Raw genomic sequence first — 18022 nt, forward strand, 5'->3', positions numbered from 1 at the left:
TCCATCCCTTTTAAACGGAATGATTAATCAGGGTGTGTTCACTTTCGTCAATTAGGGAAGCCTTAAAGGTGTCTGCTTTAAAATTGTCTAGTGGTTGAGAAATGGGGGTTAGCGGAGATTTTGTGGAGATTTACTATGGCAAGACTAATCTATTGTCGGGAAACATGTCAGTGTATTATTACCAAAGTGTACAGGTAAGCTGCTATAAATACAGACACGCCAGGGTGAGGAGTAATATCTTTCAATACTGTGAACGTTTCCTAGCGAGGCAACAATTTCTGCTTAGTCTTGTTAGTTTTCTGACGTTGAAGCGTACCTCATCGATGCTCTAGTTGTCTTGACATATTTTAAATTCGAAAAAATTAATTGGGAAATCTCGAAATAAAAAAATGCTTTATAACGTATTGTAAATTTCTTCAGCAACAGAAATTTAATTGCTATTATTGAACGCTGCATATGGGGTCAAAATGTAAATTACAAGAAACAACAAATGTTTATTTTTAATTTTTTAAAATAGTAATAACGTGGAACATTTGTTTGTTCATATAAACATGTATCATATCATATCTACATCTTTTTGTTGTGTTAATTATTATTGGTCGATAATTGAGTTTTTTGTAGTACACGTGCATTTTTAAACGAAACGTACCTTTATGATCTGAAAAAAACTTTGCAATTTGTGTCTAAAAACTCAAATCAATTATACAGTATCAGTCAACTAATTAGCACCATGAAATAACGTAGACTTCCCGACCCATATCAAAGCAAACTAATCAAATGCTCCAAAGCAACAAAGCAGCATGTTTTCTCTTTAGAGTTAACTGGAATTTTCTCCAATTAATTGGTAAAAACCGACCCAAAGTTCCAGAATGTGTAAAGCCTAGACATAAAACGTTAGCACAATCGTAAATTTTTAACGCCCCATCGCCAAATTGGAACATAAATTCATTTTTTGTGGTTGTCTTTCTGTATAATGTGCACGTATTTTATTGGGACAAATGTAAATTATAATTTACAATGTTGGACTATAAATGGGTTGTACAAACGTGCTGTGATGGCCTTATTTTTCTGTGCTTTCTATTCTAGAGAGCATAAATTTGACATTTTTGGGCACTTTACGATCTCACCCGTCATGAAATTTACATAATTTCACATAATTTTGACACGGACGATGAAAAGTTAAACACTAGGGTCTTGTGATATTTTTTTAATAACAACCCAACCTTTTTACGGCAGAAAAGGGTGATGCATAGCATATATGGACGCTGCAACATGAGAATTTATATTCGCGCCCTGCGTTAAAAAGATGAGATATTAGATGCAGAAATGTTAGAGGGAGCATAAATTTTTAACAACAATTTAAAACGTGTTCATCGTAACTATAACGGATTATTTAGAGAAAAATATGGCGCTCGGGGATTCTTCAAACCCCATTTCGGTCGGAAATTAAATGACATATCTCCATTAATGTATTGTTTATTAGTTGGTTATTTAACGAATAAATCGTGGTTAATATCAATCGTTTATTAAAACGAACATTAATTCTCTGTTGATCACGTTCTCGGTTAAAAGAGACTGCAACCAAACATACAACCATAATTAAATAAAAACCATTAATTCTGTTTGGTTTTCTATCGATTTTATAAAAACTCGGGCGATATCAGAATTAATTCCTGTTTTTTTTTTCAGGGTGGAACAACTATTCCGAACGTACTTCATGGCCAGTCTGCGAGCAGAGAAAATTTATCGTATATTCAGGTAAATGAAGCGTTTCATTGTAAAAAGTTTTGAAGCTAGAGAACAATTTACCGAGGGTAATTGCTTGTTGAAATACGTGTTGTAGTGAATAATTCATCGGTTAAACACTTCGTTGCAATTAATTATACTAAGACCACCCCAAAAAGGCTTTCAAGTAAGGATGTAAATTCCCGCCACTTTTCTTCTATTTAAGTAAAGCTGAAAATAAAATCAATAGTTTCTCCCTTAGTCGATAGACCCGAATTTAGATGGCAGCAGGAGTCCGGCTGGTGTAGAACGTTCCGAAATTCAACAGCGCACTGTTCCGCGCTGCTTGAGAATTAAAGAAGTTACTGTTAGATGTCGTGGTTGCAGGACTCTTGCCACCATTCCTGCTGAAGCTGAAACTGAAAAGAACGAAGGAAGAGGTTGAAATGTGTCTTATTACAGGAATTTCAAATTCGCGAAAAAAATCACATCTTACACCTCATCCCGTCAGAATTACCTGTTCCAAACAGGATGTTTTACGTTCCTGCAGGAACGAGATTCATTGTAATGTAAAGAATCGCATTTTTCGAGCTCACATCTCCATTAAATATGATGATTTTTTTTGAAAATTTTGCATGTTTTGTGCAGGCAGTAAACACATTCTCGGTGACGATTTCGGCGGTGTTTCCTTGACAACCGTAGCTGCGCCAGGTCAAAACGCATGGCAACGACGACGATTTTAAGCCCCTAGTAGTACGTTGCACCGGGCATGCTTATTTCGAACGTAAATAACAATTTTCAGTTCTTAAGTTAATAATAAATGACGCGTTTGTACCAACAACCAAAGTGACTGTAACTGTTGACGAGCGCTAATCCGTTAAATCGTTCCGATGCTGTCTAACCCCTGTCATGATTAATCCGTTGTAGCTATTTTTAGACGAGCTGATCGTATTTTTCATAGTTTTAACTAACTGTTTATAACATAAAACCAAGTGTTCGCTATAAACGGCGATAGGTTAGCGTGAAAGTTAATTCGTAACATCCCGAAGCACCTCAAAGAAAATGAATACATCAAGAGTGCGCCAAAAAGAAAAGTAACTCAAATTGCACGGGTACAGAGCCGTTTTCTTTGTGTTGGTTGCCACGTTGCAATTATGTTTGTAACTTTTCAAAAAACAAAAGCGCCAACCCGAGAGAAAATTAAGTTTTGTTTCTATGAGCTCAAACAGAAGGAATAAGAGCAAAAATCTAATAACAGTTCTGTGGAAGTGAAGTATCAAAACCCTGATATTAATAATTGAATAAAATTTTATTCTAGCAGGTAAATGTTTATGGCAAGTACAAAGTCTTATACCTAATAAATGTCCGAAGAACAAACGTCAATAAATAAGATTTATACTGTTACGATTAAACAACAAGTTTGCGTAGTTTTAGTAAATAAATTGAGTGATAGAGAGACCGTCACGGAAATTGTAACTCTTCATTGAAACCATCATTTTCTAACAGTTTTGACATCAACTTGTATAAACTTGCAGAATTATGTTTTCTTTTCTTAGGAGACTTAAGGTTTCCCTTCGGAAATATAAATTTCGAAATGTATCTCAATACTGTTTTAGCTCGGCTTTTTTAGTACATATACCTAAGCTGCGAATTATATTTTTTCTCCTAAAATTTTGTTTAACAGAATATGCTCATTTATCACAAAAAATAGATTTACGTCCGGATTTCGTTGTTTAATTGTGGTGTGATTCATCGGATATTTTAAAAATAGTTAGGTGATTCTACGTGAGAGGTTTCGGTAACCATCAAATTACAAAAACTAAACAAAGTTCTGTTTTTCAAATTTTATTCGTAATCTATTTCGGTGTATTTTTATTCCGAAGTTTTCAGTGCACCGTATCTCCGGAACTACGCGGCTTTCGCCATCGTTTTTCTCACACTTGTGTTGCTAAAAATTTTATTTTACTATTTGATAGGGTTTTGAGGTAGCTACTTCACTTTTTGATAAAAAAAAAACTAAAATAACGTGAGAAAAATGTTGATGTTATATCATGTGAAATGCACACATAAAACTGACACCTTATCGGGAAAAGAACCTGCAAAGAATTAATTCGAAAAAGGTTTCCTATTAACTCTAAATCAGTTTTGAGATTGTGAATGTTCGCGCTAAAGTAAATCAATAAAACTGTTTACCCTTTACTGCTTCTTAGAGAATTGTAAATATTTAGCGATGCTAATTATGATCGTTTTCAAGAACTTGAGAAATCAATACATATTTAAATACTTGCAATAATATTAAAATTCTAGATAACTACATAATAATAGCTTAATAATTAGTTTGGCGTTTTATTGTTTTTTGCAGCTTTAAAAGTTTTGTGTTCGGTAGACTAGTTTTAATTATAAATGTTACATTGGTCGAACTTTATCTGGATTGCTTTATTTCAGACTAAACACTGGAATTATACCTTTATAATGAACTGTTTTAAAAATGAGGGTAGATATAAAAGTCTCATGAAACAAAAATATAATCATTTTAATGGCTCAACATGAAATTATATGGCGCCATAAAATAGAGCACTGCCATTAAACCTTGTCGTCACGATTTTGTCACCAATTTAACGTATCAATTCCACAAATACTTCAACAAAGCTCAACTTGCAACAATAATGAAAAATGTTGGACGTGGCACTAATTCATGTGAAATTTATTGGTCAAATTATCTCCGCTTAAAATTCTTGTCAAATTCCTCTCTGGTAACAAAGTAAATCCACCGTTTGAAATTCTGAAATGAATTTCCTCTCATCAAAGAATTTCTTGCATTCCTCCAGCTGATTACCTTCATCCCAAAGAAAATCGTAGCCGCTAAGCGCTCTCACACTTTCTTCCTAGGCTGATTTTTTCAAGTACTGATGAAGCGTGTTCTAAATTTGATTGCGGGTGTTTGAAGCCTCCTTACCTGAACATTTCTACGCCGAAGCCGCGTCAGTAGTCGTCGCGGCGCTCTTGTCAACAAGACGGCGCTCGTTTTGTTCTTTAATTTTCTTCTTGTGTGTTCGTGAGCCGTCACCTATGTTAAGTGTGAAACTGACGGTTTTCTAATAAGCTATCATGATTGATTGGGTGTCAATCGTACGGCATTCGCGACGACGCTTTTCAAATTATATGTATGGAGTCCCAAACAAAGTGAGGAGGAAAAGAAGGATCATCAAGAAACCGGTCATTGGAAACAACACCAATGCTTCACATACTTCGAACTGTTCTTGTTGTTGGAGCGACAAAGTTGAGGTAAAATTGGGAATTCCACCCCTAGAAAGTGTTTTGTGGTCGCGATAACGACGATCGTGTTCGTTCAGTTGATTTAATATCAAGCACTAATCGATCTTTTTTAGGTTCGACCTACTGAAAGAATTTGTTTATACGCGTTTAATTCCAGATTATGTTAGTTTCACGTTTACCTTGAGTGAAAATAAAATGATGTTTGTACTGAGGTTTTGTAGTAGACCAATATTTAACGGAAAACGGGCTGTTCGCCAATTTGTTTACATTTGTCGAACGTAATGGACACTTAAATGAAGAATAGTATGATTTATTTGACATTGGTTTAAATTAACATCAAGTTTGCAGTAAAATCTATTTTAAAACCGAACGTGTTGCTGAAAATCTCTACTATGAAATGAACAACATGGACAATGCAGTTATTTTTTGTTCTTCATAGCAGGTGTCTGGAAAAGTTTCACAAGCTGCCACCCCAACCCCCAACAGACTCACATCTAATATTTCATTTATGCAAATGTACATTTTAATGAACAACGGCAGACGTTGCTTCTATTTTACTTGGTATGTTCAGATTCATTGAAGTAAACTAAATGCCACTCAACTCTGACGCATTTTGATCCGAAATAACACCACAAAAGCTCGTTGTCTGAGTTGTGCTAATGCATTATCGTGGACGCCACGAAATTGTGAAATTTAGAGATGTGGCGACGCTATTACAATATTTCAGTCAAGTGTTACAGTGATGTGAACCGAAAACTTTAAGCCGATCGAATAGTTTCCGGCCTTCAATTGAAAATAGTGTGTCGATAAAATCGATTGTCTGGAAAAGACGTAAGCTCTATCGATAACTTTAGACTCTAAAATATATGTTACTAGACTGAATATTAATAATACAATTATTAAACACAACTGAAAGCACTTCAGTCTGCCTGGTAAATTATTTTGGATATTGATGGAATATTTACAGAGCTTTCATTCCTTACAGAAGCGTGTATTAATAATAAACATAAAGATGTGATGTTGTTGAGTAACCTATTCCGATATAAAAAAGTTTTTCAATTTCTCACGCAGCAGGTTTAATCACGAAAATTATTTCTAGCATAAATATGTCTATTAATTTAAATTTGTATTATACCTTTTGTTATAAATATGTGAGATTCTTGTTAATTTATTGATATATTGTTGATTTATTACAGTTCTGTGGTAATCGGTTTAATTTTATATGTAAATTTAACGATGGAATGTAATAAACAAAGGAATTGATTTGCACCTATCATTTTACAACTATTATTTTCTAAATTAATAAAACAAATACTAACATTTTTAAAATTTATTAAATTTGATTAAAAGCACATATTAAAATTAATTGGAAACTGAAAACACGTCCTTGTCGCAATCCCTTCGTCGTACTTTCTTCTTATTAGTTCCAACATAATTCCGCTTCTTAGTTGTTTCTCCGTAAATCTTTAGTAAACATGAAATAATTGTACTATTCTTCGATTCTTGTTAAACTTGTTGCATTGCCCTAGCCCTCAAAGAAGAAAGGTGGGTTTTGCTTAAGGTGGTTTTCTTCCAGAAATCCCGTTATGCGGAGGAAGACATGCCTCCTCCGCCTTCGCCGCCCCTTCTCCGCGAAACCGTGGCCTACGACGGCATCTCCCGACAAGGATCTTTGGAAAGAGGCGGCCGCAGGAAAAGCTCAATAGACAGAGATCAAATCATCAAAGAAACACACAAACCGGTGAGTGAAGTTGGCTCTATGTCAACGTATTTTTTCCTTGACTAGCTTTCGTCTCTTTAAATCTTCCCACATCCAAGCTTCGCCAGGAGATGAAAAGAATGTTAATTTCCGCGAAAACCGTTTATCGTTTGATTCAGAATTAACTGCCTTGTTATGAGCAATAAATCATTTAACCACTATCAAAATGAAGAATGAGTAACGCTTGAAAGGCGTCTAACGGATCAATGGAGGAAAAATAATCGTGCGATTTATTTTAATTGACGTTTATGAGTTGGCAATCAGCCATTTGATATGTTTCGTGTTGGGGCGCTTTATTTGCAGGTCGTATAAAATCATGCTTGCATAACGCGTGAAGTGATGATTGTGGCGTGAGGATAAGAACGTGACACAGGTGGACAACACCTGGACGGAAAAAAAAAAGAATGTAATTCTGAATTACAATTTGGCAACTTGGAAAATTGTTACACAACTGAACTATTATTAGTAAAACCGCGAATAGAGTTCAAAACAGTTCAATTTCTGACAACCAAACATGAAGACTAAGGTTGAAGACCTTAACATAAACACTTGTAGTTTTCCGACTATTAAGTGGATACATAAAAATGAATTACATTCGTTTCTGGCAGGTTTATAAGTCGTGATTACTGTCTTATCAATAAATAACGCCATACATCGCATTTTTATTACGACGTGGGTGTCTTCAATAAACCTGAAATTTATAGGGCTGGATTAGGACTTGGTTTATGTTACTAATTAATTTAGATCAGTTTACTAGTTAAGCTAAAGTTCAAAGTAACAACGAACTTGTGATCTGTATTAACCCAAGCTTGTTTTAATATTTCTAGTCTTACATTGATTTGAACTCAATCTAGTCTGAACCAGAACAAAGCAGTTCACGATAATTTCTTTCGGAAGACTGTTTTGGTCTTGCCCTTAAAAGCGTTTTTTCTTGTGAAATGTAAGGAACAGATCAATATAAGATTGCAAATTACCTCTCATAATATTTGGTAATTTGGTAAGCATATAATATGTATATTTCTATTTTTGTTTTGTAAACTAGCCAAAATTAAAATTAAAATTTTGCTTTATTAAGGTTATTTAGGTACGAAATACAAATTTAAGTACGGGGCTTGACGTCCGCTATTAAAAAACAATATTTTATGTTAACTAAACTTGTGTTGTAATGTTCTATTTTCATTGTGAACAACAAGGTAATTTGGTATTTTTAATTGCATTTTCTGGTATAACAAGTCATAAACAACAACACTTTTTTTGTACCTGACAAACTTTGTTGGTTTATTACTTTAGATTTAGATTATTAAATGTTTTCTTCTAAAAGCACCCGCTGAGTCACAAATGATGACAAATGATTTTTCAATTTGAATGGAAGTGGTAATAAACACGCGATTTGTTTAAGCAATCAGCCAATTAATTATAACGTTACAGTTTTTTCAGACAGGTCGACAAACTCAGGAACAGATTTAGGGTTTATTATGGCGTCATCAGTTAGAGACATCTCGACATTTCTCCCTTATAAGAGTCATTAATTATAAAGTATGTAGCTAAAACATATGGGATTCAATGTTGTCGACAGTTTTGGGTTAAGAAGATGACAAGAATTCGTGTTTCTTGACCCAGAAAATCAAACTAAAATAATTCTACAGACACGCCCGCACTGTCGTGTAGTTTCCGAACCGATAAACTTGAAAATTAGCAGAAAAGCAACTCCGAAACGCCCACCAACTGTTCAGTGGATTTATGAATGAAGTTTGCAAATAAACAAAAACTTAGAAAAACATTTTTATCGTAAATTATTTAGAAAGGTATGCAAATATTTTTCTAACATCTGAATTGCATCATTTGACTTATTAGCAATTTTCAATATGTATATGTATTGGTACAAATACAAATTATTGCTTTCCTGAATTGTTTACTATAACGGATGTGGAACATATAATAATGGTACACACGATTACACATAAACAATGCGATTAAATTAATATTTAGTTGAACGTTACATCTGGCCAAATGCCAACTAATTTAATTGTATCCAACCATTTGATTTGTGTGCATCTCCAAAATAAAGTCTTCATTAGCGGCCCCTAGGATAGTTGTTTCTGCCGGTTTGTTTTCCGGGTTTTAGATCAATAAATTTTACTGTGTTTAGATTGGTAATTGTGATTAGTATCTCACATTAAAATATAATAGCGACATTAAATTTAATAGGCGCTATTAATCTCGTAATTTTTGCGTTGAATGTGTTCGTTTAAATTAGACAATATCTGTGATCAAAATTTTGTTCATTCTTTGAATTTTGGTCTATTTGAAGGTATCTTTTTAAGATGTTTGATGATTATTTCTTTTAATTTGGTTTTTGAACCTGTGTGGAAAAAACATATTCCACTGCCATGCTACATCACCAATAGTAAATTTTGAGTAATGGAAAATGTAACTCCATTATAGTTAAAACGAGTATGTTATTGATTTTTAGGAGCATTGCGACATAACTTGTGTCGCTGTTATTCGTGATTAACAAAACTATGATGATTCAAATTCTAGTTTATCAAAACCGGATTGTTCGATGATTTATTACCAAATTGTCTTTTAGCGTTCTTTGAATTTCCTTTGGCATGCTTTTGTAATATTGAACGTAACGAAGAGACAATGAGGTCAAATGCTTCTGGTCCCTTGCGCCCCCGTTATAAAGTGAATCTGCTGTACTGAAGCTCGTAAATTTGATAATGAAACTCATGTAGTTCTTAACATGTGTGCTAAAATCAATTAAGTGCTCTCTTCTGCAGTAAGCAAATCCTCCCACTTGAAACCCTTTCCGTAACTCCCCAAAAACGAAATCGATAAAGGGCGTCCATCCTTACAAATTATGGCAATGTCCCTCCATATTTTTACGATCTTTTGAGCTAGATCTCTCGGAAAGACGACAAAACGACCTTAAAAATTGATTTACCCGGCGGCCGCGATTACTGGCTGCGATAAAACTCTATTCCGGTTCATCCCCGACCATTAAACACAAACAGAGGTGGTGATGGCATCTGCAGCGGTATAAATCTAATAGGTGTTGATAACGTCGACCCAGTAGTGTGGGTTTACATCGATAGTTGCGACATCTACCGTGGAAATAACTGAGGTTGCGCGGTGGTTGAAAACGCTCCGGTTCGATGTTGGTAGTGCCAAACCGCGATGTGTCAGAAGAACTGCTAAACGAGCTTATAAAAATTTTGACACGCATGTTACAAACAGTCTTGCATAAACAACAGCACGGTGTGACATGAGTGCGATGGCGCCTGCCTTTAAGGCTATTTCGATTTTTGCGTGTCATGTGACCTGAGTGCCATACCCTTTCACGAACCGGAGGGTTTGTTGTGGAGTGAGATTTTCATAATTATTTCGAGGTTTTCAGTACAATTTGCAGTTTTATTTTCTTGTTATTAGCCGCATCTGCGAAATCGATAATGTACCCACTATTAAAGTTTAACGCCGCATGTTTTCAATACTAACGAGTTGAACGTGTTGTTTCCTATGTTTTTACTTACTTCATGGCACCTAATCTTTAAAAGCAAATATTGATTGGTTTTTTATATTGGCACTTGTGATTAATCTCTTTTCAATCGACCTGACCTGCATTACCACCCGAGTGTATATAAATTATAATTAATTACTCCACACCAAGCGACATTTTATCCAAAACGCTTTCGGTCTAACCAGGGAACAAACAAAAACTGTGTATAAATATTTGATTGAATTTAAAATGCTTTCCTTGACGGCCTCGCCGGTTTTCTAAAGATACGTCTGCTCCAACAAGTGTTCATTTCTCTGATACTAATTTTATTGTTAGGTGAAACTAGATTGCGCTTACAATTAGATGATTCATTACAGCTGTGGGCAATTTCTCGGCTATTGTTGGGGCATTGCAGTGAAGGAGAAAATTATGCATTTACACTCGGCGATGCAAGCAGCAAGTTTTTTGAACGTCATGAATTATTTAAAACTCTCTTTGACGAGACACGAGTTTGCAGTTTGCATTTAGAGTTATAAAATTAGGGCTCCAGTATTATATTACATAAAAGTAAGTTTGGACAAGAACATTTTATTACAGAGCAACGTTGTTAAACTCCAACAAATTTACAATTTTTATTTAAACTAGAATTTTATAGGAATAACAGATAGTCTGTTAATTGCTTTTATGGTAATGACAATGGAAATTGTGATGACAAAAATACCTTGAATACGAAACAAGTTTTCTCTTCATTTAACCGTACAAAAAAATCGAACAGAGCGATGAACTTAAAAGTGTGTATTTATTTATAAAAAGAAAGCAGAGTTGGAACAAATTTGTATTTGCATGCAAATTTGCGCACAAGAAATTACCATTGAAAGACAAATCTGTTACGTGGCAAATAAAGACGTCTTGTAGCAAACAAATAAGGTTCTAAAGGAAGATTCATTCTGTCGATGGATGCCATTCTAATTTTAACAATTCCAATTACCAAAAGGACGTTTAAACTGGTGGATGCGCCGGGTTTATTTTTCCGAAATATCGAAGAAATAACAAAAAGCGAATTATTGATTTTTTAGATAACAAGATCAACATGTGATACGGTAGATAAAGCTTCCACACAATTAATCTTTAGAGCTTTAGACCATGGGATCAAAAATATCGAAGATATACGCTCTGTATCTATTTCCAAAATACGCTGCGTATTCCCTCTGTCAATATATTTGTTTGCTCGGGACAAGAACTGCAGGATACTTAATGTTTTATGGTTGTAAACTCTGACGTTGAACACGAAGCATTGCGATTTCCCTGGTAATAAAACCTACAGTGTATCTAAAGGGACCGCAGCAGAGACTCTAACCAAAAATCAATTTCTTATCAAACTTTTTGCTATAACTCCCAGGCAACAGATCGATTTTCCACGGTAACTTCTGATGCTTGACCAGTCACATTAAATCACATCTCCAGACTGCTGAATCTGGACCATTAAGCAATTCATTGATTTGCTCAGAATCCACATTTCTGACGAATCCAGCTGCACTTGATCGAAAATGTTGTTTTTTGGAGCAGCGCCAGAAATTTTAACATCTCCAGAAGAGGGAATGCAACTTGATGGTCCGAAACCAGCCGAACGGTCGCCGGATAGGTTGGCCTATTTTTAAAAATTAGTTTATGAGACAAAACGATGGTTTTCGCTTAGCGGACAATAAGAATAAATTTCCACAATGGAATATTTCGGTTTAACTGGAAATAAACGACGCGTCTTTTGCAGACGTGCGATAAAAAAGCTCGAGCTGAAATAAAAGTGCTTGTGGACGTCACAAACAATTATCACAAGCCGAGATAAATAATTGTCTGTTTGATAACACCGAATTGCGGTAAATATTTAATTTTGTTTACATTTACTTTTAGCAAGCCACCAAACAGGACTGACGCATTTTCCAGTGACCCTAATAGGGTTTGCCTTAAAAAATTACAAAAATCAGTAAACGGTAAAATATGTATAAATCGTTTTTATCGGATTGAAAAATTTACTGGTTTTAATGTGATCTCTATGTTGGGGAGCTAGAGAAATAATAAAACTGTTTCACGTTGCGTTTTTATTTTAGTTACCAATTCACCATAGAAATGTGAAAAATAAACTAAATGTTGCAAATTGTATTGTTTAAAATAATTACCCAACTCTGATTTTCTAGTTTTGTCATGTCCAGTTGGTTATTTCAAAATCTAGTTCCACATAATTTCGTTGCTATTTTGTTGCAATATTGAGAGCATTTGTGCATAGAAAGTGCATTGAGCGCTCACTGTGCATGCCACAAGAATTTCAATTTCCAATCCGAGCGAGACATTATACAACGAACTCAAATATTCGTGTAGGTCTAAATCCACTCTATTGAATTTTTCATAAAAGAATACCAAACAGATAAAAGGTATCGATTATCATTGTCCTTTTAAAAAATAATAAATTCGGCCTTGTTTTGATTATTCTAAATTTATAACGATAAATGTAAAACTTGGCCGACATCTAATTATCCTCGTGAGACCGAAAAACTCCGGAATCAATAATTTCACCCGGAAATCTCGCTACAGATCTCATTTCCACAACTGCGCCATCTGTCGTGTAGTAGTTGAAATTGTGAGTGTGCTGTGCAACCGGTAGATAACACTAAAGTAGCTGAATTTGAATTTTTGGACTTTTGCTAAAATAATGCCCCCGACTAATTCAACGAAAAAAATGTGCTCTTTGTGCCCGAGAAAAAAACCACCACCGAAGAAAGCGGTCAGATTTGATTCCTATGTCGATACGTTTTCCATTTCCGACACAACTTCAATGCAACGGGTGAGTACTTGTCTCTTTGAATTACAAATGTTCTAGTTTGTTCATTAATTAAATGAAGACTGCGGCGTTTCGTGCAGACGATGCAGTAATTACAAAACAGCGCGAGAAATTAATTCAATAAGTTAAAAACTTGGGAAAATTGAATTAGTTTCGTCTGCATGAGACATCGGGAAATTGCACGAAATCAACCAGAAACGATGTCGGAAAACTTACAAGTTTAAATAAGATCATTACGTGCTTTCTTGTGAAATCACGAGACGAAGAGAAATGATGCAGCTTAAAGCTGCAATCGTTTATTTTCAAAAGATGCAGTTAATTTTCATTTAGTGTCTGAAATTGATGTTGTTCGACCCTTGAGTGCCTGTCCGAGTAAACGCCATAAAGTGCCATCAGTCAACTTTCCTGTTAAAGTAGCCAGAAAAAATTCCAAGCGTCTCCAAAGAACGAAACCGTTCGATAAAGAGTCCGGTGTTTAGTGCGCCCCAGCTTGAATCCGGAACTAGCCACAATTTCCGGCAGCTATCCTGCCACCGTTGGACTTGATGGACCCGAATAGTTTTCTACTCAACCCGACACTAATGCTGCCGAGATTTCAGCTGAAAGATTTTTATACTCAGAAAAAATAAACATATATCTTCAGCCACGCGAAAAACATGTCTTAACCGAATAACAAACTATTTATCCCACATTGGAATTGCGCACGGGTGGAGTTTCGATTAATGGCACTAAATATAACATACTATAAATAATAGTGGTGGATAATAGTGACTAATGTTTTATTTAAATGAAACAGATGAGTTTCAACGCTGTCTTTCAACGCTGGTTTAAGTTCATTTATTTCTATTAGTGTTGTATGAAGTGAAAAATTGTGAATATTTGTCTGAGAGGTTTAGCCCGAAATTCACTCAATTTAAAGAGTCACAATTCTATTTGTTATATGAAAAGCTTTGAACGCTGCTTTGAACAATAAATTCCAAATAACGACTTTGTTGGAATTACGATAATTTTAAAACTGTCGTCGATAATACACAAAGAAATTTTTCAATACATTTTCTAACTGTTACAGTGTTGCTTTAAGCTATTTAACGAAATTAATTGTACCTTAAAAGTACATACTAAATTCGTAAAATAAATATTTGTCTCGCAGTTAAATGCGAAAATTATAAATTTTCAAGCGGATTATTCACACAAACAAAAAATTCTAGCACATAGTTATTTGATACTAATACAAACAAAGCGAGGAAAATTGCATCTGCTGCGCAATTAAGGTTATTGCATTTTCCTCACACTACCAAGTTTTGTAAACTTGATTACAATTGTGAAGTTTATCGCATGGATTAGAATGGGGTATTTGAAACAAACGACATTTCCATACCAAATTTAATTTTTTTATTGCGTTTGAAGTGAGCATAATTCAAGATATTACAGATATTTATGGGAAAATTTAGACTGTTATTCAGGCCATAAATTCCATTTGATTGATGTTAATTTGGAAACTTTACAGATTACATTGTTTTTCAAAATGATTTATTGGAATATTTCAATTTTGTAAGTGAGGTTCTAACCATTGTTGTCTTGTAACTGAAACTGTTATTGTGATTTTGACAGTCTAAAGTTCAGTTACCGCTAAAATTTATTTTATTCGATGTTTAATTTCACATTAAAAAAAATAATTGGCGCGATACTCAAAAAATCAAGCTACAAAATTAATTTAAATTAGTGCTAAAATGGTGGATGCGCCGGGTTAAGTGTGACATGACACTTTTTAAGGTTGTATTTGTGTAATGCTTTAAATTATAATTATGGCATTAAATTAAATTGAATAAAATCTGATATCCTTTAATTAAAAATAAAAGGCAGCCACACAAATTCCTTGTAAGTCAAAACTTGGAATTTAAATTGTGAAATTTTTGTAAACTATTCAGTTATTTCTTTTTGATTTCCTAACACTGTCCAATTGTTGTGACGCCATGTGTAAATGACAAGCTAAACGAAATACACAAAAATTTGGCTTTACGGTTTATATTCACAGTCCGCGCAATTAATATTTCCATTTTCATTCGTTTAACGGCTGATCAAATAAACGGATAAAAACAATATAAACTTGATTGTTTACATTACTTCAGCATAAATGCATGTAGAATGTCGCAAACTTTATTATTCCGTCACATTTTTAATATTTAAATCGAATAGTGTATGTAAAATTTTCCTGCTTTCCTCTAAGATCGTCATAACATTTTCCATTTCTTTTGTCTGGTTTTCGGTGCTCGTAATTACGGCATTAAAACAGTGAAAATGCTGTAAAAAGTAATTAAAATTAATTATCTTAAGTCTTGTGGGAAGCGTCGCCGGCGTCCTTATAAATCATAAATCCTTCAAAATGTTTTCCGCGTTGATTTACTGGGCCGTTTTAAATATGTCTCCCATACCAATGTTGTTTACACAGTGCGCAATGGCGTTGTCGTGAGTGACGCTCATTAATTAATTCCGTTCCAGACTCGGATTAATTAAGAGATGAAAACATTATGAACTATTTTATGAATTCGCTATTCACAGGCCAAATTAAAATTCATAGCGTCCTCGTCGTTTAAACCAACAACGCGCTGCGGTTTCACGTTTTGTTTTGTGAAGAGACAAAATGAAAAAGAACCTGTCACGCATCGATAGTTTCTTATCTCAGTGTTGTGTAATGTAATAGCGAAAAATAATCATTTTTCCTGTTGCCTCTGTCCTTTCGGATCCATAAATACCTTTCAGTTGTCAGCCTAAATACAATCCTGTGTTTTAGTTTTAGTCGTGACATTTTTCTGTGATATGAAATCCATTTTTCAGATCACGAAACGACGCCACCACTTTTTCTTACAAAGTGAAAAGCAGGCGAAATAAGTAATCCAGCTGCATTTAATTGTCGTACAACCAACGATAAAACGCGGATTTACGGACCTATCATGGATTAATCTCCGGTAGAAAAAGCTTGGGAAACTTTAAAATATTCTTATTATCGATTACGTCTTGAAAAGCTCGAGATTTATGATTCACTTTGGGAAGATAATGCGAATATAATTTATGTTTGGTTCAATATGGGGAAATTAAATGCGTTGTGATCACAAAACGCCAAAACAATTTTGGAATGTTTTGATGTGGATTTATATGAGGGTATTTTAATCAATTTCATTTGTTACAACTCAGCGTGGAGCTTCAGCTTTCATATCGTCTGATAGATTGTCAGACACACGAAGCTGATCCTTTTTCTGTCGCTGGTTTTGTTATTTGAAGTGTTGATAAGGTGCCACTGTTGCACTTGACAGCAATTTTCTCGTTCATTTCGACGGAATTCGAGCGGAACAATATCGATAACTGCACCACTTTTCCTCTTATCTGATGTTAAAACGACATACAAGGATGTCACTTAGCGACTAGAGACAACAAAGAAGAATTTCATTATCAGTCTTACAGACTTGGGGCAGATGAAACTCTACTAAAATATGACTCGGAAACTACTGTTCAATGTACGTTTTATTCTTCAAACTTTCCTGAAATATTCACTGCATGTTTGATGCCGGTTTAAAACAGTTTTGCCGCAAGTGAGTTGATAAACTGGTTTCTCTTGGTTTGTCTTTGGAATTATTGACATAGTTGATGAAGCTCATGTGTTGATTTGAAGCAACTTTGTGATGTTTACCACTGTTATTAAATATATTTATTTGACCCAATTACTCAGTTTTGTGGCTACCATTTAACTGAATTTGATCTAAATTTTAATCAGTCGCAATCAAATTTCATGTACAATTATTTATGTTCTAACAAGCGGTTATCTTGGAGACATTCTAAAAATTTATTTGTCCCTTTGGAACGATGCAAACAACCAAAGAAACATATACAAAACACATTAAATGAATAAAGCGTTGTAAAAAGATTTCCTTATAGATCATCCGGTCGCGCTGATTTATGAGTATTTCTGCGCAAAAACACGCAACCCTCAAAATATGCTTATATTTCAGAACGTAAAGAATGTGCCCCACTTAAAATCCAAAATAACACAATTTATTAAATACCGCATTTGTTGCTGAGAAAGTTAAGCACTACGCATAATCGTTTCCGTTTTTCAGCCGACGCATTATTGCACATGTTGTGTTTTATCCGTACATTTATCTTTTTTTGTAGAAGATCATATAATTTTTTATCGCACAAGTTTTGCGAGTGTTTAAATTTTATTTGTACCAATGAAAAGTCTCGAGCTTATTACAATCCCGGGAAAACAGCAGCCAAAATATATCAATTTTTTGTTTTGAGGTTAAAAACTTAGTTTGTTCTTGTTCTTGGTTTGAGTACATCTTCATTCGCAAACTAATAATGAACGTTGCTTAATTTCGCAGAGCTGATTAGCCGATGGCGCATAATTTCCCATGAGGGCGCTCAACCAGGTTTAATGAGGCACTTCTAAATTTCTTATTTTGTAGGTCGTTTTGAAGTTTAACAGACTTTTTGTATGGAAATGTTTGTTAACGCCGCTTTGACTGATTCGCATCAATAATACAATTTGTATTCGGCGTAGTCTGTGGTACTTCAATTTCGATATAAAGCAGACAGAAATAACAGGTCTGGACTTTGTTACCGCAGGGAAAAGCGGCATCCATGTAATTTTGTTCTTTATCCCTTTATACTTTTCTTTCAGAAACTCCAGCTCTTGTTACAGGTGTAAAATAGAAGCTGGTAGTAATTTGATCTTTTTTTTTCTTTACTTTATTAGCTTAGCTATCAGTAAACTTGTAAGCATTTGATGACAGGGAAGACCTAGTCGGAACTCGTTAGTGCCAGAATATTGCTCTGCTCTACAGATCAGGAAATCATACATAATGCAATATTCTCAGGAATGTAATCAACTACAAATTATAACGGACGTTCGTTCTATACAATAGAATAAGTC

The 18022-nt window shown here is 34.5% G+C and overlaps 1 protein-coding gene across 7 annotated transcripts in view; it reads left to right on the top strand.

Moving 5' to 3' along the window:
* Positions 1 to 18022, top strand: part of dlg1 (MAGUK family member discs large 1) — a 126312-nt gene that overhangs the window by 53687 nt on the left and 54603 nt on the right. For 4 of the 7 annotated variants that reach the window (XM_088039066.1, XM_088039067.1, XM_088039068.1 and 1 more), the window contains exons 3-4: positions 1690 to 1758; positions 6578 to 6742. In XM_088039066.1, coding sequence (XP_087895192.1) covers positions 1690 to 1758; positions 6578 to 6742 — 234 coding nt within the window. Of the gene's footprint in view, positions 1 to 1689; positions 1759 to 4708; positions 5011 to 5726; positions 5833 to 6577; positions 6743 to 12868; positions 13096 to 18022 lie in introns of those variants that run through there. The other 3 variants (XM_088039070.1, XM_088039071.1, XM_088039072.1) reach the window with 3 other exon arrangements.

Source organism: Gnatocerus cornutus, chromosome 6 (genome assembly GCF_029298725.1).
Source record: "Gnatocerus cornutus isolate USDA-ARS CGAHR chromosome 6, icGnaCorn1.1, whole genome shotgun sequence".
In the NCBI taxonomy this organism is placed as follows: domain Eukaryota; kingdom Metazoa; phylum Arthropoda; class Insecta; order Coleoptera; family Tenebrionidae; genus Gnatocerus; species Gnatocerus cornutus.